Source organism: Acanthisitta chloris, unplaced genomic scaffold (genome assembly GCF_000695815.1).
Source record: "Acanthisitta chloris isolate BGI_N310 unplaced genomic scaffold, ASM69581v1 scaffold8245, whole genome shotgun sequence".
Taxonomy (NCBI): Eukaryota; Metazoa; Chordata; class Aves; order Passeriformes; family Acanthisittidae; genus Acanthisitta; species Acanthisitta chloris.
This window is the reverse complement of record NW_008673111.1, coordinates 37,395-61,135: the sequence shown is the minus strand read 5'-3', so window position 1 is coordinate 61,135 and position 23,741 is coordinate 37,395. Positions and strand designations below refer to the sequence as shown.

Below are 23,741 nucleotides of genomic sequence, written 5' to 3'. Positions count from 1 at the left end.
CAGAACTACCTTTTTCCTGAAGTTGCTTCCTGGTTTTGAATTTTTTAGGCCTGATAGAGGAGTTAACACACTTTGTTTATAAATTTTTCAATAGAGGACCAAGCTGAAACTGGGGTCTCTTTTTTTGCCTTCTCTCTCTCTGTCATGTTATTCCCTCCCATCATCTAGTGGTGATCAACTCAAAAGTGGGATCTGACTCCAGTTTTACATAGATTCTACTGTTGAGTGCTTTGTTACCTTTGGTCCTTCTCATTTTACTGCCTCTGGAGTTTTTTAACTTCTCCTGAGATAAAATTTATTTATTTGTTTTCAAGGCAAATGTGTTTATACTGTAAAGAAATAATGAGGAAAATAACAATACTCAGTTTTCCCAAGATTATATATTTGGTCAGACCTATAGGAAATGGAGAAGATTACTCAGCACTTCTCTCTTTGCTCCTTCTTCTCAAACAGTCTAAATATTTTGGGTTTATTTTCTCTTTATTTCTGTTTTCATAAAGCATTTATGTTTTGATTATAATTAAAGAACTTGGAAGTTAAGATTTAGGCCTGACATTATCTCTATACAATCTTCATACATTGTCTTCAGTCAGGCTGAGGATATGTTACAGAAGGAAGATGAGGTTACATAATTTTAATCTTACGTGTCAGGGCATTAGTGAATTGTGGCTGTGATTTAATTTGATCTTAAACACGCACTTAGCACTGTCCAAATTGATGTGGTCAGAAAACCAGTTTCATGTACTTTGAAGATTTCATAACTGAACTAAAAAAAGCAAAACAAACAAACAGTCAAGAAAAACCCTCAGAAGCAAAACCTCACAAGCTCATAAACATTTCTGTTTTCAAAGTTAGAAACATAACTTTATATTTCATTATTTTCATATCATAAGTGATTTCAGTTACTGGACATGGGAAGTAAATGAAGCAGGTTCTGGGAATAAATCAGATTTGCATTGATATTTTGATATTAAAAGGAAGCTAGAGAAGTATAAATAGTAGGAAAAAATTAGAACACCTAACAAGAAGTAAAGAATTTGCATTAATTGTCACTTCAGGCCATTTTTTGGCTGATTTTAGTTATGACACATGTAAGGAATACAATGTTTGGAAGGAACAAACAGCTTAAAAACATACCATATGGTTTAATATTGTTATGTTTTATAGCTGTGGAAAAAATCCCCCAAAACAGAATCGTCTTTGGCTGTGTATTGAAAAGTCTTGAAATCACTATCTTTTAATTTTCAGACTGTGGAAGTATGATAATTTGCATATGATGTCATGGTCTGTTTGGATCTCTCAAATTCACAGCACAGTGTACTTTGTAAATCAAGCTATTTTATGAGCTTATGAGCTCAGTAAAAAAAAAAAAGCAAATTAAAAATAATTTTTAAAAAATCCTCTGCCTAGAAAAAAAAACCCAAAACATAAAAAGACATCAAACAATGGTGGAATCATCTTTGTACAGACTAGTCCAACACATGAACTCACTAATTCATTATTTCACAAATTCACAAACTTTCTAATTTACAAGCTCTGTAAATCATGTTTCTCTACGAGAAAATTAGTTACCAAGTTGTTGGTGAAAGGTCTCATTCTTCTTCCTCCATCATGGTGTGAGTGTCCCACATATCACACTGGCAAGCACAAAAGCCTTAGCAGTCTGCCTGCTATTGGATCTGCTTCTTCTGGTGGTGGGGGTCCCCACGTTGTTCTTCTGGGGGTACCACCTCTATAGAGGCCAAGTTCCAGGTACCTATGGAGGCATATTCCTTATCTATATGTGAAGCAAGGATAGCGACCCTTTGTTAGCATGTGAAGCAAGGATGGATGTCTCCTCCTCCAAGATTTTGGGAGCCTTCAGTGGCTGGTGGTGGTCACAGGGGCTGTATGTCCCATAACTTGGGGGGATCTGAGTCTAACTAGTGATATGCATATGAGCAGTTGCTTCCTTTCAAGCAGTTTGCCACAGTGGGAATTTTTGTCAGGATGTGTTAACCAGGATGTGCTAACCAGATCTTACCTCTGCCAGGCCTGGGATTAGTGCCTTCCTGTCACAAGTTCCTCTCTTCTGTGCTTATCTCAAATTCTCACTGTGCTAGCTTACCTTATGGCAAGTTCCTTCTGTGACCCTAACACTGAGACAGGCAACTTCACCCTTAGACCTGTAGTATCTCCTTACTCTGTTTTTTGCCACAACCATGTACAGATACACGTCCTTACTAGATTTAGTTAAATTCAGGTTAGTTTTAGATCTTAAGGTTAATGTAACATTATCACCTACTGTCAATGCTTGTCCTTGTGGTGTTGCAGATGGTATTCCTCCTGTAACTCATTTTAAAGGTGGGTTATGACTGATCTGCAATACTTGAGTTGTTCCATGTTAAAAAGCAGGATCAGTTAGAGACAAGTTTTGGGTATATGTTCCAATTATCAGTGTTGCCATAGTGATGTGGTAAGGTCACATTTTCTACAAGAGAAGACACTTAGGTTTTGGGCATAATTCAAATCTCAGTTATTGTTAACTTGTTCTCTTTTTCATTGTAAACGGAGAGTGACACAGATAACCTCTGAGTTGGATGTTTAACTGCAATCTCATTTTATGGACTTCGGGAGTGTTTTATTTCTGTTTGAACAGGAATTTGGGTAGCTACTGATATGAATCCCTCATCTATCCCCTTCTTCTTGTGGGGATTTGTCACTTGTGTACACAACTTACAAATTCTCACAGATAGGATACAGTATTAACATATTCATTCTTGTGTAGCTGCTGGTTTAGTAGTCCATTCCATCAGTCCACTGTCCTGTTATTTTGAGGTTAATACAGTAGGCAGAAAATCCAGTGTACAACATTTGAACCACACCAAGCTTGTCCTACTTCATTCTTAAAACATTATCCATCATAAGATTGTATTTCTCTATATAAGGCAAAAGTAGCAAATCATTAGCTTAAAGCAGTAACAGTTGTGAGACTAGTGGTAGCTTAGGCAGAACGCACACTCCCTATACCACTATTTTGGCTCTTGTAAGGATGTCTTTCCACCCTTCAGATGTTAGTTCTAAAGAGATCAGTATAAGTTTCCCAGATTAATTTACCTTCCCTGAAGTTGGTAGAATGTTGGTGATGTGATATACCATTGTTTAATAAAAATGTCATGAATATGCAATTTGTTTTTCCAGAGCTTTTGCCACTGGACATCGTCTTCTCATAGCCTGTTGAAAAAAATCTTAAATCCCAGTGTGTTTAAGCTATTCCTGTAAACATGCCTCAGAGTTTTGTGCTATGTTTTTTCTAGCCAAATGATCAGCCACCTGGCTCTGAGTTGCCAGGATTTTTAGGGGTTTAGTAAGTAGATGCATTTTTTTATGGATCTATTCTTAGACTGAGCTATGTCATAAATTACTTTCCAGTGTGCTGCTTTTTTCCTCCATACATTTAAATAATTTATTCAGCAATATTTTTTCAGCCAATTCTCTAGCCACGGGGTGGAACCACTAAGGGTGACTAATTAAAGCCAGCTTTACAACAGGAACAGCAACACATAATTTGATCTCCTTTTCTTGTGTCCATTGCTTGGTAGTTAGCAGCCCTTAGTGAATAGCCTAGTTTTCAGGGACTGACAGTCACTCCCTGTATTCTTCCCATGATGAGCCCACCACCCCTGCCCGTTTTCTCTTGGTCTTCTTCCTTTGCCAAGGTTTGTTGATTGAATGGTGAACTGCAGCAATATCACGGAAAGTTCTGACTTCCAGTAGCACTTACAAAAGCATGTGTACAGTTTCTATGGTTCATATTGTCCTATTAAATTTATAGATTAGACAAAGAAAAATTAAATGGCTTAATCTGAAGCAGACATTTTAGGAAAGCACAGAATACCTTTGAAAAAAGTTTGGATGACGTCTTCATAATTAAGAGACAGGTAACTAAGGTTATGCAACCAGTAAAAGGGTGTTGAAATCTTGTCCTCAACTTGCTGCCTTGTCTACTGAATTGACTGAAAAACCTGAGTTCAGTGAGCAGGTATTAACATAGGGGAAGTGCAACAATTCTTTTACCTCCTGGTGATTTTGTTAGTGGTTTAGTACAATTCTCTTTGCCTATAACAATAGGTGGCAATAAGAAATCAAGAACATTTTTTCTTACTAGTGTTCAGGATCGTTGGGTAAATAAGAAAAGGTTGCAAAATAATGAAATATGGTTTAGACCTATGTTTCTTGTCATGTTCACCAAATGTCTATGTATTTTTTGTTCCTCAGAGACCTATCATCACTCTCTGGCGTACTGTCTCCACCCCACTGACATGATACAATTAGTGTTGCTTCATGTTTTCTCAGACCAGGAAAACTACTCTAAAAGGGATTTTGTGTTCCTTCTTCTCTCTGAACTGTAAAGAGTGAAACTATCAGAAGGTTTCACTGAACAGAATACCCTCACTTTCATCCAATTCTCTAACTTTATCATATCTTTCCATCCAATTATCTTTTATTAAGTAATTATGCTCCCTGAGTTCCATACGCTGTGCTAGCTAGTCTGCTCCTGCAAACTCAAGCAAGCAACTTTAAAACTAGCTGCACACAGTGTGTTTTTGTCAGTTTTCAGACTTATGAAATTTATAATGTTTACACATCTGTGTCTAACAAAATTAACATGTAGCTTTCTTCTTTTAGTTATCTTTAACATGCATGTTAAAAATTGTTCTTGTTCCCCTATGGAACATATATAGATATTTCATAGAAGAGAATTTTCAGAGTTCAGAGTAGATATATGATGTTTTACAATGAAATGTTTCTCTATGAGGTGGTCATATACCAGAGAAGAAAATTTTAAAAAAGTAATATCGCTATAACTAAAGGGATGATTAAAGATTTAGTATCAAGTGATTCAGTACTACAACAGTCTACAGTTGGAATTGTTTTTATTATTATTTCATCAGTGCAGTATTTTGAAATGAAAGAACCAATTGATATGAAGTGTAAATAAAATAAAATAAGTCCATCCTTATCATTCCCTTAGAACTATGAAATTTTTTCACCATCTCAGAACTTTTACAATAATCAACACTTTTTTCTAACTTTTAAATCTTTGCTTCTCATCAAGACTAATTATTTAATTAGATACAAGCACAAATCTTAATATTTCATAGTTGACATAGAATTCCTGTTACCTGTTTCACTTATAAAAAAAATATTTCTATTATTTTATGTATTTATGCTGAGTCAGCCAGTCAGTGAAATGGATTGTATTGAGATCTGTGGGAGTTTTTTCTCAGGTCTTTCAGAGTTTCATCCAAAGAAAAATATGCCCATTCTTATTTGTCCAACTTTTAAGATTCATAAAATGTGCATTCTCTGAGTTCTTCTTTCTTTTATTGAATATGTAAATCTGATAGCAAAACCCATTAAAAACTCCTACTGATTATGAAGAGTGTAATGAATGTTTCTGTGGACATCTGCTAGTCTGGGACAGATACAAAATATGTAAGAAAAAGTTATTGTACTATTTTTAAAAAAAAACAAAATTTTGACTCTTTCATTATATATTTATTACAATATGTAGCATGCATATTATTATATATTTAAATTTAGTGTAGTTTTTGTTTTGGTTTTGTTTTGACTTTTGTTGTTTGGGTTTTTTAAATTAAAGCATTAGGAAACGAAGTCATTACCAAAACTCAAAAGCTGAATGAACAACTTACTGCAAGAGTTTAAAATATAGCTCTTTTGGCTCTACTGGGCCTCGTGCAAAATTATGAGTGGCAATATCTTTGTATTTTGGATAAGGCTTTTTCAAATTAAATTTCTGGAAGTATGTCAAGAAACAAGAAAAAGACTCAACCTTGATGAAGCTTTGGCAGAAGTTGTGTTACATCTGTGTAGAGTTGTTGTGGGGGCAGTGATAATGAAGGGAACTGGGAGTCCTTTACTGTCCTTTTCTTTCTCTCATATCCATACTTGACTACAACAGTTCTCCATAAGCTTCTAACAAACAGCAAATAAATGTCCTAGAAATAATGGAAAAGTTGAAAACAGCTGGGAAACTGGAACAAAACCTGCAAAAACTTCTGTTCAACTGAAATGAAGCACAACTGAATCATAATACCAAAACTGTCTAATCTTCAGTATTTTGTTTGCAGCATTGGCCTTCTACATTTCAAATGCAGGTGTTAGCACTAATTGCAGTAACATATAAACATAATTGTTTTACAAATGGGTATTGGAATATAAGAGCAGTTTCTTTTTTCTTTTAAACAACTTAGTCTTCTATTGATGCAGCAATATTTTTAGGGTTGGTTGGTTGGTTGGTTGGTTGGCTGGGGTTTTTTTGTTTGATTGGTTGGTTGGTTTTGTTTCTAAGACAACACAGAGGGGAAAAAAAACAAGGAGGTGTAAGTGACTAGTCCCTATAGACTGTCCGTATCAGCATTTTCTCTCACTACCTGCGGTTGGAGGTTATTCATACAATTTAATTAAGTGAAGCTAAATTATTGTCTGTCTTTGTCTTTTTTTAGGAGTAAAATTAGATGACGCATCAAAACATGAGTTTAAGCTCTGTTCAGACAGGAATGGAAGAGACGCAGATTTTTGGGATCCAACCAAGACAACCTCAAAAATTAGATGGAGGTTGCCGACCAGGTGACCATCTCTGTAATTCAAGTCTGCCATCTCAAAGTTTCTACCCATATTCATCTCATAATGCATATATGCATATGAATTACAGCAGTGATTGGGAAATTTTTGAAGCAGTAAAAATTCGGGAACTGGAAGAGGTAAAAGCCAGAGCTGCCCAAATGGAGAAGACCATGCGCTGGTGGTCAGATTGTACTGCTAACTGGAGGGAGAAATGGAGCAAAGTTAGAGGAGAAAGAAATAAAGCCCGAGAGGAAGCAAGACAATTGAAAATCAAGTTAGACAATGTCATAAAAGAACTAAGTATGCTTAAAAAAGTAAATCAAGATTTAGTAAGTGAGAAGGAAAACTTACAAAATGGAATTGCTTGGAAAACAGAATGCAGTTGCTCAGAAATATCTTATATTAAAAGTGATCAAAACCTGTTAACACTTCTGGAACCAGAACCTGTGAAAGAATTGAGCAAAATCATCAAAGTTCCTGGGGCAGAAGACACAAAGAAGGTAAAAAATGAGGCATTTATTTTTAGTCCATGAAGAAGCAGCAGGATATGGATTTGTATCTAGAAATGGAGGGTTTCAGTCATTTTGACCAAAATGCTGCCTGATCCATTCACTAGCAAAGCCATTTTTTCCACCCATCTAAATATATCCAATACAGAGAATTAGTCAAAACAATTAATACCCTTGCACTATGACTAAGAATTTAAGTAACAGAGGAACTGTTATATCTGATAATTTATGGTATTGTTCTGACAATTAGGTTCTTTGCTTTAAAAATCAAGTAATTTAATTCTCCCTGAGCTTCAAAAACATGGGAAGACGTGAGGCAAATTCTTCTGCAAATTTGAAAGATTTTTGGTTTGGTAAGGAGAGCAATTATGTTGTGAAATTTTACATGTGAATAGAAAACAGTCTTCTATTTTCAGTGGCTTTTAGTATTTTCTGATGTAAATTTTGGGCATTCTTCTAAAAACTCAAAAGAAGAAAGTGGTATGAAATAGGACTGTTGGAAGTCTGCTGAAATGAGATTAGCTTTTCAACACAGTTCGTCAGAAGAGGTAAAACTTAAATAAATTTCTAAAGGAAACTTGTTTCTAAGAGAAGTTCAGTCTTCCTAACATATATGTATTTTATTTTTAATTACTTTTTTCTAATTGTTATCGGTTTTGCTTAAATTTTTTATGCAAAACTTATATCTTCAAAAATAGATATTTGTATGCTTTGCTCCTTATGGAAAACTTGTATAACAGGAACTGTTAGACTTTTCCTTTCATTTATGTTTTTCTTGGATGTCATATTTTTGTTTTCTCAGGATGTAGAGGTAATCAAAGACCAAAGTAATCACAATAAAAAATTCACTCTAAGGTCTTCAGATTTCTTCCCAAATGGACTTCCCAGCATCTATTTGAAGGAACCTAAAAAAAGTTGGGACAGTACAGCTAAGACAGCAGAGAATGATTTAATACATGTTTCAGTCTTGCATTTGCATTTGGCTGAGATGAAGAAAATCTTACAGAAGGAAAGAGAGTAAGTGCATTCTTGGGGAAATCTCTGTTAAAGGGGTTTATGACACTTTCTAAAAAACATATGGGAATTTTTGCATTTATATCTCATATGTTCTCATTCCTAACCTTTATTTATTATTTACAAGGCTTTGATAAGAATTTAGAGAGAGAATGATGTGTTTATTACTTTCTTTAGGTTGTCTGTCATTTAAATAAGTGTCCATACAAATAAATACTTACTTGCAATTTGGCATCAATGTAGTGATATCTAATATATGTTATACTAAGTTATTGGAGTGCTTTGTGCATAATAACAAATTTTCATATACTCTACCAGCAGAAGGAGGCCAACTGCAGAATGATGAAGGCTGTTTTTGAATTAAAATAATATGAATACAGCTGAAAAATGCTGTTCATCTAAACTCCTTCACTTGTAGTAAGGTCTGTGTTAAAAGCAGATAACAGAGAGAAATTAAAACATTTATTGTACATTTAATGTATCATATCTCATGATAAATACACATGAGTACTAAATGCACATTTTGGTAACTGAAAAGAAGTCACATGTTGTATAGAGGGTCAATACTGAGCAAGACTGAATCACACCAAAAAGGCTTTTCAAAGAAACATGCAGACTATGAAGAATGATGGATCTAGTAGCAGACTTCAGGAACTTCGTGACTGTAACTTCCAAATCAGTTGAAGTTAATTAGAAAATCATAAGGAAGAAAATTCCCTGTCTATTGCAAATATGCTCTACAGTTTCATTTCCGAGAGTTTGTAATGGTAAACTGTATTGAAGAATTCCCCTCCTGTCAGTTTTACATTTGCCCTGTAGAAAGCACATGTCTGAGTAAAAAATAATAATGTAAATTCCTATCTGGCATTTACTGTCTTGTTATAATAATTATATAACTATAGAAAGCATACAATAATTTTTTTGGTTGTATCGTATTGCAGAAGATGACCAGAAGTATATTCTCTCTCCTTAAAAAGTTTTTAGGTTTTTTGTAGAAGCAATATATATAAGAGAGTTAGGAGACTTATGCCTCACATATCCATTTTCCTCTGGTTGAAATATTTAGGGTCCTAGGTACTTCACCTTTTAAGAGCAATCATAGTAAACATACATGCATATATAATAATTTCCTTTTAGAAAAGGGATAATTTTTCAACTCTTGTTTTTAATCACTTCTTAGGCAAAACTTTAATAAACCCTGGTTCTACCTCCCGGTTTTGGTTTGCTTGTTCATATGCTTCTCTAGCCAATTTGTAACTGTACTTCAGAGAGACAGATTTTGCCTTTTATGCCTAGATATATACTAACTGTGATACAAAGTAATAAACTTACTGGCACATGGTAAGGATTGGGGCATATCTCTACCATGCAACATGTGGCAGTTCCAACCTCAGGCATCAAATGCAAATCATTGCGGTGATTTCCACATAACAGTGGGCATTGGTATAACAACTCCTTCTCTGTGTCACTTTGGGCAACATTTCCTGTGTTCAAAGATGCTATGTAAGCAGAATATATGCAGCTTCAAAGTATGAAGTAATTATATTTGACAATGTGCACAATAAATAGCTATGGATAATGTTACTAGGATAAGGTTAATTGTAGTCACCAGTTTCTTGAGGTAGCAGATGCATCTTTGTTGGGCAGGCTGTCATCTGCTAGGTCAGAAAGGGTTGGTCTCCACTGCTTAGTGGAATCAGCTGATTTTGCTGAGTTTCCAGCTTCAGATTCTCAGTTTTCCCTCATAGGTTTTATTCTTGTTCATGTCAGTATTTTTGTTCATGTATTCTGGAACTGCTAATAATGGCTATCTCAACAATCTCACCCCTCTTTGCATTTTTACTTTCCTTATCTTCCATGACTCTAGCTTAAGTACTTTCTCACAGCTTCTTCCTCACAACTTAGCAGTTTTCTCAGTGAACTTGAGCCAAGGACACACAGCTGTGCTGCATCAAAAGCAAACAGTTCACAGACAGCTTGAACCCCAAGGCCAAAGGTTACTTTGGCAGTTAGTATGATCTTACTCGTATAGTAGAGGACTTCTCAGCAGAGTTTTCTGGTTTACACGCAGTACTCTGAACTATGGCTGCACTTTTTCCACAGTCAAGTTAGCTTTGCAGATCTACCGTTTGGACTTGCCCCTAGTTATCTATCCACGCTCTCCATAAGATGTTTTGCTTCTTCAGCCTAAGTGGATCTATGCTTATTGCATTCTGTTTAGAGCTATCATCAGTAATGCTGATATACCCTTATGCACACGGATCAGGCTTTGCAAAATATAAATAGAAAAAAGCTCTAAAAAAAATAAACTTTCATCTCTTTATTTTATTTGTCTTGACTTTCAAAAAATGCTTGGAATGTAAAATCACCAACATCCTCTACTAAGCACTAATGGCTCATATCTAATATACATTTGAGGTCCCCTTGACATGAATGGATATTAAAAGCCTTATGAGTTGTTCAGCACTTCAAATAATCATTTGCCTGAAATAACTCACTTTAGTCATCTTTTGGATCAGTGTTCTCATTGAAATGTCTTCTAGTTTTAAGATCGTAATTTGTTCCATTTTGAACTTAGAAGTGTTTCTTTCCTCTAAACCCAAAAGCTCACAAACTACACTGGTAGTTGATAATATCAAAGAGGAATTGCTTAGGGCTGAATGAGTAGACTTAGACAACAGATACAGAAGGCTCTGTCTGAACATCAAGAAACATTTTTAGTGTGAGAGTGATTGAACACTGGCATAGGTTTCCCAGAGAGGTTGCTGAGCCTGCATCCTTGGAGACATTCAAAAGTCATCTGCACATGGTCCTGAGCAACCAGCTCTAGGTGACACTGCTGGAGTAGGGGGTTTGGACCTAATGACGTCTATAAGTCGCTCACAATCTGAACCATTCAGTGTAATTGTGTGATTTAATTAGAGAATGAGGAGTGAAAATAACTGGTACAGTAAGAGGTACTGTAAGAGGTACTGTAACACAAAATAAAATTAGTGCCTTCTAAGTATATACCACATTCTGGACATTCTTCTTTTACTTTTGAGATTAGACCATTTCTAAGGACTTCCACTGCATCCACTACAGTCAATAGGCTATTATTCAAAGTATTAAGCTGTCGTCTTTCATGCTTTCAATTTCTACTGTATTAAATGTCCCACTTAATAATTCTTTTAGTTCCCCAATGAAGCATGATATCATTCCAATGAGATATCCCATCAATTTAGGAGAAAAACTGTTCAGTTGAAATGCATGAAATACATCTTTCTCCACTTTGCTTTGTGAGGGATGGTGTTTATTTCATTTCTATAATATTATGGGAACTCTAGGTGTTTGCTAAGACAAGCAGTGCAATGTGCTAAATCTAGGCAGAGAAAGGAGATCCCTGGTTCAAGAGCACTGTTTAGTTGTAAAAGAGGAGTACAAGAAGATATTTCACTAAAATGGATTGCTTCATTAATGATGCTAACAATGCTTCCATGACCTGAGCCAGTCCAGGCAGTGGTGACTCTTGTTGTCTCTGTGTATACCTGCAGTATTGTGCATATAAATGCCCCAGAAATATCCCATCAATACACCTTGCTTTAATAAATGAATTTTAAACTAAATATTCTCAGAATGTAGCTCTGTCAGTCTGTCAATAACATCTTTAGTAAAAAGGTTGATAAATTCCTTTAACCTCAGAATAGAAAATAACTACTGCAGCATGAACAATTTCTTTAATTGCCAGTATTAGAATATTCTTTTCAAATATTTCAATATTTTTCTCATTCTACAGGCATAGTACCTCTGAGCTAAATAATCCATTTTCCTAAAATTCTTCTAGCATTTTCTTTCAAGAGCAAATATTTTTTGAAACATGAAATATACATATTTTAATAATTTTTTATAAAACCTAAAGTGGATCATCTTTGGTTTCCATACTCTTTCCATACTGTATACTTTCCCCTGCATATGTGTGTTTAAACTAATCTTCTATCTATACCAAATAAAAGTGATATAATACCTTCTCTCTGAGGATCTTCACTAACTTGCCATAAATTAGGTGACCTGAATCACTAACCAAGGTCCAAGTTCAAATTTTCTTCAGTTTATCCCAAAATGTTATTTAATTTAAAATTTTAAATCTGTACTACTGGATTGCTTTGTTTTCTTGAGCTATTATTTTTGGTAAATCTCTTGGAATACTTATGTGATGTTAATACAGATTTTTAATAAATCAAGATATACCATTGACAAAGGTAGCAAACTATAAGTCAAGCTAGTAAAAGATAATTCAAAGTAATTTGTCTTTTGTCAGCTGCAAAGTGGTGCAAGACTGAATTTTAAAATGCTTTTTCAGAATGAATGTATTTCTGGAAAAAGAAATGGAAAAGATGGAAAATGAATTATTTCTCTGGAAATGGAAATATGAAGAACTGAGACAAACAAAGCTGGAAAGCCTGAAACAGGTATGTTAGCAGTACATCATTATCACAGGGAGTAAGAAAGAAAATTTAGACTTCTGATTTCTTGCGTTGTAACTGAGAGTAAAATTGTATCCAGGGTTTATGAATGTGATAAATCCATCATTTCTCAACTATTTATCCATGTAACCTGGTGAGGGGGGACTTGTTGAGGGTGTGTGGAGAAGCCCAGTCATGGGTGCTGCCATGGCAGCACTGGTGCTGGGGAGCTGCAAGACTGCCAATAGTGTGGCTACACAATGTTTCAGGGAGGCATTGGCCAGAGGAAACTGGCTCTGGTGCCCTGTCCCTATGCGTGGTGAGGCTGGTGGCACTGATGTACAGCAAGCCATGACCAGGGTCCAGCCAAGCTTGAGTTCAAGGAGAACGAGAGGTAAATCCTGGTTAGAGAAGAGCCAAGTCCTGGTTCAGGTGCAGCTGCCAAACCCAGCACACATATTCTATGCCTGTGAAGAGTGGTGGCTTGTCCAGAAGTTTGCATGTGGGAGGGGGCTGGAAAGATGCTGATGGCAGCACAAGATACACCAGCAGCCGCAGCACCACAACCTGGAGCATGGTCCCCAGCACCACCTGGGAGTGCTGCTGCTGGCATGGCAGAGACCTCAGCTCAGGGCTGTTGAGGGAGGATACAGGTCCCCAGACCTTGGGCTGCAGGCAGTGTCTGATACCTTCCTGTGAGGCTGGGGCAAGAGAACATGGCAAGGAGGGTTAGGACTAGATGATCTGTAAGGTCCAGTCCAACCCTTAAGTTCTATGATTCTATGAACAGAGTGTGCCTGCTTACAAGAGGTGTACACTGGCTGAGGAAATGTATTGTTCCTGTTGGGCTGTAGGAGGAAGTGAGCAGACAGAACAGGCTCAGTGAGGAGGAGATTAATAGGGCCTTCACTGGGTCCCCAGAGGTAAGAGAGTCTGAACCACACAGGAGCAGCAGCCAGAGATTGTGATCAGTTTCAAGCTAGAGTCCCATTGTTAGAGGGCTGGATATATCCTCCAAAAATTGGAGGATGGCTCCTTTTCCAGATCTGCAGTTCAAGGGGTCCAAACACCTGGTAGCAAATTAAGTGACTTGCTGTAGTCCTGGATCCAGAACATTGCAAGAGAGACTGCCAAAGTCCAGTCTTTAGACTACTACTGCTGCTTATCCATACAGGCACCAGCTGGGAACATATTGGGAATGATCAAACAGCTCTAACGTTGAGGTCATGGGGACCCAGGTGTTGTCTCCTCGATCCTACAAGCTGGCTAACCTAATGGGGCGAGCTTTGAACTAGGGAAGGTGTTAGTGATTACAGACCACAGTAAAATGATTGGGTGGAAAGCTCAGGGTTCAGGTTGACAGGAGCAACAAAGACTTCAGGAATGATAAAACAATGTGAACAGACACCTGACTCAAGTGTTGCTACAGAAATGCACAGATCCTGTGAAAAAAAAATCAGGAAGAATTAGAGCTGTACTGTGGCTACAGGACTACTATATTTTTGAATCAATTCATATCCTGTGCCAAGTTCATGCAACTGGAGTATTGTGAAGAACTTCAAAAAAGACTGGCAAGGAAGGCCTGAGGAGATGGAAGTTGCCCTCAGAACTATAAGCAGCTCACGTATTTTGAACTCTCCAGTGGGATGTGGGGTAATCAGATTTGTGGCTCAGGATCAGAGGAGAGGCCAGTTACAGTATAGTTGTGGTAGGAGTTTGTTACAGACCACGTGATGAGGAAGCAAATAAAGTGTTTAAAGAACTCAAGTCTCTGAGTTGTAGACCCTTGTGGGTCTCATGGGTGACTGAATGTACAGCTGCTAGAAAGGCAACATGACTACTGCAATCAAAGACATTTCTTGAGGGTTTCAGGAATAATTTCTTGCTGAAGGTATTAAAAGGACCAACCAGTGGCAATGTGTAGCTGGATCTGCTGTTGACTAATATGAAGGAGACTAGTTGGGGATGTGATGATGAGTAATTTCCTCATCTGTGATAACTTTGAAACAGAAATGTCACCATGTTTGTGGTCCTGAAGGAAGTCAGAAAGCAGCAGAGTACAGACCCTGAATGTGGAAAGCAGGGTGATGATTTAGTCAGGATACTGTTGGGAAGGATCCCATGGGAGGCAGCTCTGACAGGTAAACAAAGGAGTCCACCAAAGCTGGCAGGCTTTGAAGTACAGGATCTTTCAAGTGCAACAAAGGTTTGTCCTCAGGAGAACAGGTAGATGTGTCAGGAGTTTGATTTAGCTTACCAGGGCACCTTGGTGAAGTTCTGATGCCAGAAAGCAATGTAGTTTTAAAAAGATCAGCCTTCAAAGGAGTAATTTAAGAACACTGCCTGGTGATGTAGGACTGGTGTTAGGAAAGAAATATTAATTTCAATCTGAGTTCATGAGAAGATGAATAAAAAATATTTGTGTTGTCGCATACAGGGTTTAGTTTTCAGAACAACAGATTGAGGACCAGCAAAATTCAGAACGTTGTCTATATAGCTAAACATAGAGAATTAAAAATTTCAATGAATTTAACATCTCAGATTTTCAATAATGCAGGGAATTTATTTAGCTTTCTTTTCATGTTTTAAAAAGAGTGTAAGAAGTCTATTAAATCCCAAATTCTATTTAAAAGGTGAATTTGCTTCATAGATGAACATACACGGCAACAACAGATTTCAGATTCCTGCCTGCTCATTTAGTAGGATTTTAGCTTGTTAGACTTCTGCAAAACAGAGGAAGTCTAGATTTAGTGAATTGTTTTGCTTAAGAAATGTAATTCATGTTTTAAAAAGAGTGTAAGAAGTCTATTAAATCCCAAATTCTATTTAAAAGGTGAATTTGCTTCATAGATGAACATACACGGCAACAACAGATTTCAGATTCCTGCCTGCTCATTTAGTAGGATTTTAGCTTGTTAGACTTCTGCAAAACAGAGGAAGTCTAGATTTAGTGAATTGTTTTGCTTAAGAAATGTAATCTTTATGCTTTACTGTCAGCATAATAGAACAACCAGAAGTAAAAATTTGCTGAGAATTTGTTGGAGATTGATAGATATCAATTTTTATGTATGTGCATGCGTACACACGTGTTGCTTTTTCTTGGTAACATGCTCAATCACTTTAATTGGTAACAGGAGGTGATATTTTAAGCATTCTGTTCATCTTGAGATTTCTAAGACATACATCTAGTTTTTAAATTACAAAAAGATTTGGTCTTGATGAATCTGACTAATGTGAATGAAATTACTTATATTAGTGGGGTTATTTTTGTAAGTGAAAACTCTTCCTTTACTGAAAAAAACCCCAAATCTTGTGTGTTGATGACACATATGTGAATATCATTCACTATATAATACAGTTGAGAAGTGGCTGCTGGAACACCCTATAAGATTTTTGACAGTGAAAGTTTTGAAAGTGAAATAAAAGAAAGTGCAGACATACTAGGCATGGAATCCGATTCCTATACATGCTTGCAATATTAAATCACAAAGGAATTTTTACATTAATAACAATTATTACATCTGGATGATTTTCATGTCCTTGACTAAGAGTTTTTGGTTTCAGTTATGCCTAAATTAATCTGCTATTTCCTTTGATAGATTGCCTGACAGTCCCACTGGGAATGTGAAAAAAAGTACTTGATCTGCAAGTGACAGTGCCGCTGCAAATTAACCATTTTTAGGAATGGTTAGCTCTGCTAGCCTTTTGGAAGTTGGAGAGATTTTATGGAATGTTAGAAACTTCATAGCTGCCAAGATTTGATTATTAGTGCTCTCAGTAACTAATTACTTTGTTAAAGGATGCGTATTCACTGACATTGGAACAAACTAAATATGGAAAGCCTTGGTGATCTTGATAATCATCTTTTTAAAAATCGATGCATTCTGCATCAATTTGGAAATTGTGAATAAGTTTTCAATATACTGAGTTAACTAAAAAGACTACTAAAGTGGCAATTTATGTTCAAAGTAACCATGAGCATTATAGGCAGCTTTGTATGACGCTAGTGTTGAACTTGTCCTGTTTGGGACCATAAACTAGGCCATTTTTACAGATACATCAGAAAGTTGCATTTAGTACTGTAATTGATAATTTCCTTTTCTGTTATATCCCATTAAAGAGTATAATAAAAAGGTAAGATTAACACTAAGAAGCTTATTCAAATCTTTGAATTGTTGTTTGACAGCACTGTTTCTTTATTTGCAAGTGGTCAGATGTCATCTGTTTTTACTTTACATGATTTTGTCTGTTTCTCTAAGGACACTCAGAATTCCTCATTAATTTTGCTTTCTCTGGCCTTTCCTTAATTTCAAATATACTTTAATTAGGACAGTTTCAAGGCAAGTCCTAATTGGTTATTCTTACAGATTACTCCCTCACTGCAGATTAGAGTTTAAGTTTTCCCTTATTTGTTTGACTGACTGAAAATTGTATCTTGGCTTTCTTTAGAGAGCTAGTGAATTAAGACTTTATAGCTGCCAAATATTTGTCCAGGGAGGAAAATGGAAATGGAATGTCCAATGATTACCCTTTGTGTTTATTACAGGGACTGTAAATTGTACTACATGGAGCCTCCCTTACAAATTATTTTGAATTTCTGGTGTAACATTGCTATCAGTATCAGAGATTATTAGACACCTTTGGGGCTTTCAAAGAGACCTATTTATGAGCTTGTTAGACAATATTCAGTTCATAAAATCACATCTTAAACTGTCTACATTTCTTAGCTGTCAAAAACATTTTATGTGTACTGTCTAGTTAATAAACTTCACTTTGACTTCTAGAAGAGCTTTCAGCTATTAGTGGGATATTTATCAATTAATATTTACTATGCCTGCTTTTCACATACATTGCAAATAGCATATTAACAACTGTAAACCACTTATTTTAATAAGAGGGAAGCAATTACTCAGTATAAAATTACACCAATTGTTGTGTTTGCATGAGAATCCACAGAAGAGAAAAGATCAAGTCTGTAAAACTATTTAGTAAATTAAGAGTATTGACACTAGATATATTGGGTTTTAAAGTAGTTTGTAGAACAATGTAGTAATCTTTAAGTTCCCTGAAGAACATGAATTTTTTTTCATCAATAACAAAAGTAGTTTGTAGAACAATGTAGTAATTTTTAAGTTCCCTGAAGAATATGAATTTTTTTCATCAATAACGTTGCTTGTTGAATGTCCCCTGAAATGAGCTATCCAATTTTGTCAGATACAGTTTAGTTTATGGATCAATTAACCAACATTATAGTCTGAGAGACAAAAAGTATATCTGAGTTTGCTTACTTAGGTCTTTGGACTCTGTAAAACAGAGCAAATCCTTGGTGTGTTGCCCTGATGTTTGCAAGCTCAGAATTGTAGTTAGTAGCACTGTTAAACTTTTAGAATGATCATTTAGTCTTATAACATGCACAGTAAAACATTCTTGTTTACATTCTTTGCAAGTCTTCCTCAAAATTTTATATCTGTCTTTATAATTCCTGAAGGACATGCTTTTCTGGTCATTTGAAAGTTAAATAAGACGGAATATTTGCAAAATAATTTTACATTATGCTGAAAATAGTGAAAAAATACACGTACTGCATGTACTACTATATTCCACTGGTGTGCACTGTAGACTTACAAATGCCACTATAGGCAGTGACTTCTGTGTGGTTTAAAATAATTTTCTGCTAGCTGAAGTATAGAATGTGCTCTTACTCTACATTATCTAGTGTTTTTGTACTTAATGAAGGAAATTCATATCCCAGTTTGTGGGATATGAGGCAAAAATTACACTAATTGGTACTTCAAGCCTATCAGAACATCAGTAAAAAAAAAAAACGAAAAAGAAAGAAATATCCTTAGGCAAAAAAAAGAAACAGGTTGAATTAGCTTTTTGTGTCTTTGGCAGAGACATTTCTGTTTTTCCTCTTTTGCAGTTAAAGGTAAGTTACCTGCTATTGATTTTGCATTAGAGCAAAAAAAAAAAAAAGTAAGAAAAATTCTTTAAACATCCTTTAAAACAAATGTTTTCTATTTTCTCTCTCAGTATACATATGTTTTACACCGTATATTGTGGCAATCCATGTATTGCTACTTAGGTGCATTACTTTCTTTAAGAGGTTGGTAATGGCTCCCTACCTGTTGTCTCCCAGATGAAGAAACCTCCACTGATGAGAGTGAGGCTTCTGGATAAATCAAGCCTTCTACTATCACTATGAACATTTAAACGCTCTTCAAAATGGAATGTCCTTTAGGGAGACTCAGGTTGTTAGCAGCTAGTTCCTGTTAGTGATTCTGCATGATTTCCAACCCCTCCAGAAATCTTTATTCTGAAATTACCTTATAGTGTAAAGATGCTACAGAGCTGCTTACCTGTAATTGCTTTTGTCATTCACTTAGTATATACACAAAATAGAAATTGTGATACTCTGATAATCTCACAGGAAATTTGGATGCACATAGTAAGATCATCTTTTCTATCCTATACTCTTTTCCTGACTCAAAAAATACCTTCCGATTGACCCCGAATCCTGTCGAAAACATAATAATTATCAGACATAAATCAGTTGCCTGAATGGCTATACTGGCCACTGTGAGTTGTTCTGCATAATTCTCACCTAAGATGCACAGAAGTATTGTGTACATTGTATGGTTATCATGGGAATAAAATGATGTCCCCCAAATTAGATTTGTGGTGGGTTTATATACTGCAGAATAGCCAGTAGTTTGTTTTAGTATGCTAAGGGAGTTTTTACAAAGTTTGCTGTCAGAATCCTCAAGGCTGAGTTTTAAAATATCATTGGGCAATTTTCTGAAAACAACATCTGAATTATTCGAGAACTCAAATGCCTTTATAGAGTGGAAACTCAGTGTAGTTAATTTTCATGTGATAAAATCTCATTATTATTAGATTAGATCCAGAGACTGGAGTATTCCTTACTGGTCTCAGTCCTTCATTTATTTGAGAGGTTGGTGCAATTTTCAGACTGGGTGAAATGTGATAATGATACCACACATCTGACTCGTGGTATGATAGAAGTACTTTAAAAATTACTCTCAATATACACATTTTTACCCATCTAAATTACAATAACTCAGAGGTATTTAGAAAGTAAGAAAAGAATTCTGTATTATTGCTTAAGCAACAATTCATATAAAACCTTAGCTCTTCTTTCCACTGCTTTCATAAGTTGGGTCCCAGTTCATATTTAGTCTTATCTCTAGAAATTATGTTCTTAACACGAATGTTTTTACTGCCCAGCATAAAGTATAATTTGTCATGCTGCATAATGTCAAGGTTTCATTTAATGTTTATTTTTCTACAAATCTAATTTGGAAAGTGCAGGAAAAGTCTACTGTTTCATTGACTTTTTTTTCCCCATCCTGGCATCTAATGAGATATTTAAACTGTATTGAATTGTACTTGCCAATATTTTCTCTGTCTTCATTACATGTTTGGCAATGAAAATACCAACCAAGACCAGGATTTATAATTTTTTTTTTAAATTTAAGGGCATTCTGTTACAACTGAAAGATGAAAACTTAGTTCTGTGAGGGAGTATGTTTAAAAGAAACATATGTGTGCATGCTAAAACATGTCTGAGCATACTGATTTTCTGTGAAAGGAATACTGTGCCAAAATGGCATTATTTGTAGAGGTTTTTAGCCTGTTATTCTGCCACTGGCAGGAAGTATAACCTGGTGAGAAAATGTTCTGAAGATGAGGGAGGAATATGCACACATGCACACTTATAGATATGTGGGTGTAGATATGTGTTTGTGTGTTTATGTACACAAATCAGTCTTCATCCTAGGTAGGTTGGCAAAGGTGTCCCTGCCCACAGCAAGGGGTTTGGATCTAGATGATCTTTAAGGTCCCTTTCAAACCAGGCCAATCTGTGATTCTATGATTGCATCTTTAGCAACAACAACCAAAAAAAGAGTTTCACAGGTCAGATTGAAAATTCCAAAATTATGATAAAATTACTTCTTAAAAATGTATTAGTGTGGACAGTTCACCATATGGTTTTGTATCAGAAATTAATTCTTTGCAGTGTATAATTTTAAAAAACACCCCCAAATAAGCTCTATCAAATATGTTTAAATATCTTGAATTTGTCAGTATTATATCAGCATTGAATCATAGAATCATAGAATTTTAGGGGTTGGAATGGATGCTACAGATCATTTAGTCCCATCTCCCCCATGCCATGAGCAGGGGCACCTCCCCCCTAAACTAGGTTGCTGTAGAAGCCCATTTTGTTATCCTTAATGTCCCTGGCTAGCCTCAATTCCAACTGTGCCTTAGCTTCCCTGACTATGTCTCTAGCTCCTCTTAAAACTTCTCTGTATTTCTCCCAGTCCATTTTTTCTGCCTTCCACCCTCTTTGTTTTCCCCTGAGTTTTCCTCAGCACTTCCTTATTCATCCATGGAGGCCTTCTGGCATTTTTACCCAATTTCCACCATATCTGAATGCATTGGTCCTGAGCTTGGAATAGATGATCCAGCAGTATTGGGACCCTCAGCCTTCCAGGACTTCATCCCAAGAGACTTTGCCATGAATGTCCTTGAAGTCTGCTCTTTTGAAGTCCAGGGCAGTGAGCTTGCTGTGCGCCCTGAGGATCTCGAACTCAACTATCTCGTGTTCCCTACAGCCAAGGTTGCCTTGGAGCACCATGTTCCTCACCAGCTCCTCCTTGTTGGTGAGCACGAGGTCCAGGTCTTCTTGTTGATTCCTCTATCATTTGTGTAAGGAAGTTATCGGTGACACATTTGCGAACCTCCGGGATTGCCTACGCACTGCCATATTGCTAAAGGGATCAGGGTGATGAGGACCAGGGCTTGCGAGCTTGAGGCTATTCTCATCTGTCTGTAGAGGCCTTCATCCACACCCTCCTCCTGATCAGGTGGTCCGTAGCAGACCCTCACTATAACATCCCCTATCCCAACCCTACCCTTAATCTTGACTCACAGACTCTCAGCTGTTTCCTCATCCATCCCCAGGCTGAGCTCCACTATCTCCAGTTGCATATTAACATAGAGGGCTACTCCTCCTCCCTGTCTCCCCAGCCTGTCTTTCCCGAAGTGCCTAAAGCCTTTCCATTCCAATGTTCCAGACAGGCACATAGTTTTTAAGTAAATACTTCTGCTGGTGTGCTTACTTGATATTCACTCACATAAAATCAACTTGGGCTAAAATAAGTAATTTTTTTTTTTTAAAGTAACAAACCACTGAAATGTAACGACAGGTAGAATGTACAAAATTGAGTTTAATGTCTGACACTGAAGACACTGAATGAAAGATACAAGCATTTTATGCTTAGCAATGTAGTTGCTTTCTTTCTATCCTTGTCTGAATAAGGATAGCAATATGTCACTTAAAAGTTAACAATCTAATTTGAGGGAGGTTTGATTGGGAAAATAGCCTTAGGTCATTCTCTTTCATTGCTTTTGAAAATAAAATGCTTTTTTAGACATGACAAACATTTGGTCTCCACACTAAAAAAAAGTCTTTATTTTGTGAAGAGAAAACCACATCAAATTCATATCTCTTCAATTTTCTTATTTTCTTTTTTTTTCTCCTTCCCACGGGAACTAGCCCTATAACCTGTCAAGCTCTTGTCATAATGTTAATGAGAAATGCACAAGTGGTTCTCTACTGATCCAAGATCTAGCACCTTTTTTACATATGAACATTGCGGACTCAGCAAGACTGGTAGGATTCACTGATTATGTTGAGACACAAGTCTGTGCAAGCCTTGAAAACTTTCAAAATGCATTGCTGAGTAGTAATCTAGAGTTTCAGGTTTACTATATGGTAAATGGATTAAGTAATTTTTTGCATGCCTTTGAAGGGAAGACACATGAGATATTGGATGAAGTTTCTTGGTTTTAAAATATCTTGTCAAAAAGAAGGTGCCTAAACATTTAGTGTTAGAATTAATGTAGCTTCATACCTGCTGTCTGGAATACAGTTATATTTATACAACTTGCAGGATGGTTAGGTACTTTTGCTTCCTAACTTAAGTGTATGAAATAAAAGGTCAGATTTATTGTTTCATTGTGGCTGCTGAAATGAAATTTTCTTTTTGACTCAGATACCACACATACCAGACAGCTGTATTACTTTTGTAACAAAGAAATAGTATTTTTTCATGGGAGGAAGGAAAAGGAAATAAGCTGACATGCTTTCACCCACTCTTCTTTTCTTTTTTTCCCCTGCTTTCTCTTTTTTTTTTTTTTTTTGTTTAATGTATAATAGGAATTTTCTCTTTGGTCTTATTGCCTAGTGAGAACCATCTGGCACTGTAGTAGGTGCTATTTCACTGAAGCATTACATTTTCAGATTACTTTCAAACAAAAGATTAAATCTTAGGAGAAAATAATGAATGTTTTGTTTGGATATAGTCAAAAAACCTTCCTTGTTTACAGTCACAAAATTTTACTTGCTTACATCAGTGAAGTACTGAATGTTTCTTTGAGTAACAGCATGAGTAATATCCTGAAGTCAATGAGAAATCTGCTGATGTCAATGAACTTTGGATTTGTTCCTAATTTAAACTGGGTAGTAACAGGTGATTAAGAATTGTTCCAGAAGATTCTTCCAGGACATTTGTAACTTGAAAATACCAAGATAATGTGTTATTGTGAGTATGGCTCAAATAAGACAGAATGGGAGCCATATAAACTGTCCTGAAAAGAGTATAACTATTGCTACAGGCACTTGCCACCAGACCATCATGCTATAGAAATTATCTTACATAATTGCTTGTCTAGATCAAGTGACTAAAGCTGCATATTTCAGGTTCTTACTCTGAAAGGAGACCTACATGGATACAATGTTCTATACTATATTTACCTGAAGTCTAAGCAACACAATGCTTTAAAATTTCTTTGAACAAAGTCTTCTCCTGCATTTTTTGAATCCTGTTGAACTCTCAGTTCAGAAGAGAAAAGAAGCTTAAATACTGGTTTAATCCATCCTTTTTAGCACAGTCTGTTAATGTTTAAGGAGAAAGATCACTGCACCAGCAGATGGCAACTTTTGTAATCTGGTGTACAGTGCAATTTACCTGCACTTGAAGTAACACTGATATAATAACCTGGTATTCATCAAGGAACCTTGATGCCATCTTGATTTTCATGAACATTTCATATA

The 23,741-nt window shown here is 36.1% G+C and overlaps 1 protein-coding gene across 1 annotated transcript in view; it reads left to right on the top strand.

Moving 5' to 3' along the window:
- Positions 1 to 23,741, top strand: part of LOC103802328 (coiled-coil domain-containing protein 102B-like) — a gene marked incomplete at its 3' end in the record, with an annotated part of 49,884 nt that overhangs the window by 9,260 nt on the left and 16,883 nt on the right. Inside the window, exons 2-4 of the mRNA XM_009074787.1 lie at positions 6,510 to 7,130; positions 7,942 to 8,156; positions 12,493 to 12,601. Coding sequence (XP_009073035.1) covers positions 6,522 to 7,130; positions 7,942 to 8,156; positions 12,493 to 12,601 — 933 coding nt within the window. The remainder of the gene's footprint in view (positions 1 to 6,509; positions 7,131 to 7,941; positions 8,157 to 12,492; positions 12,602 to 23,741) is intronic.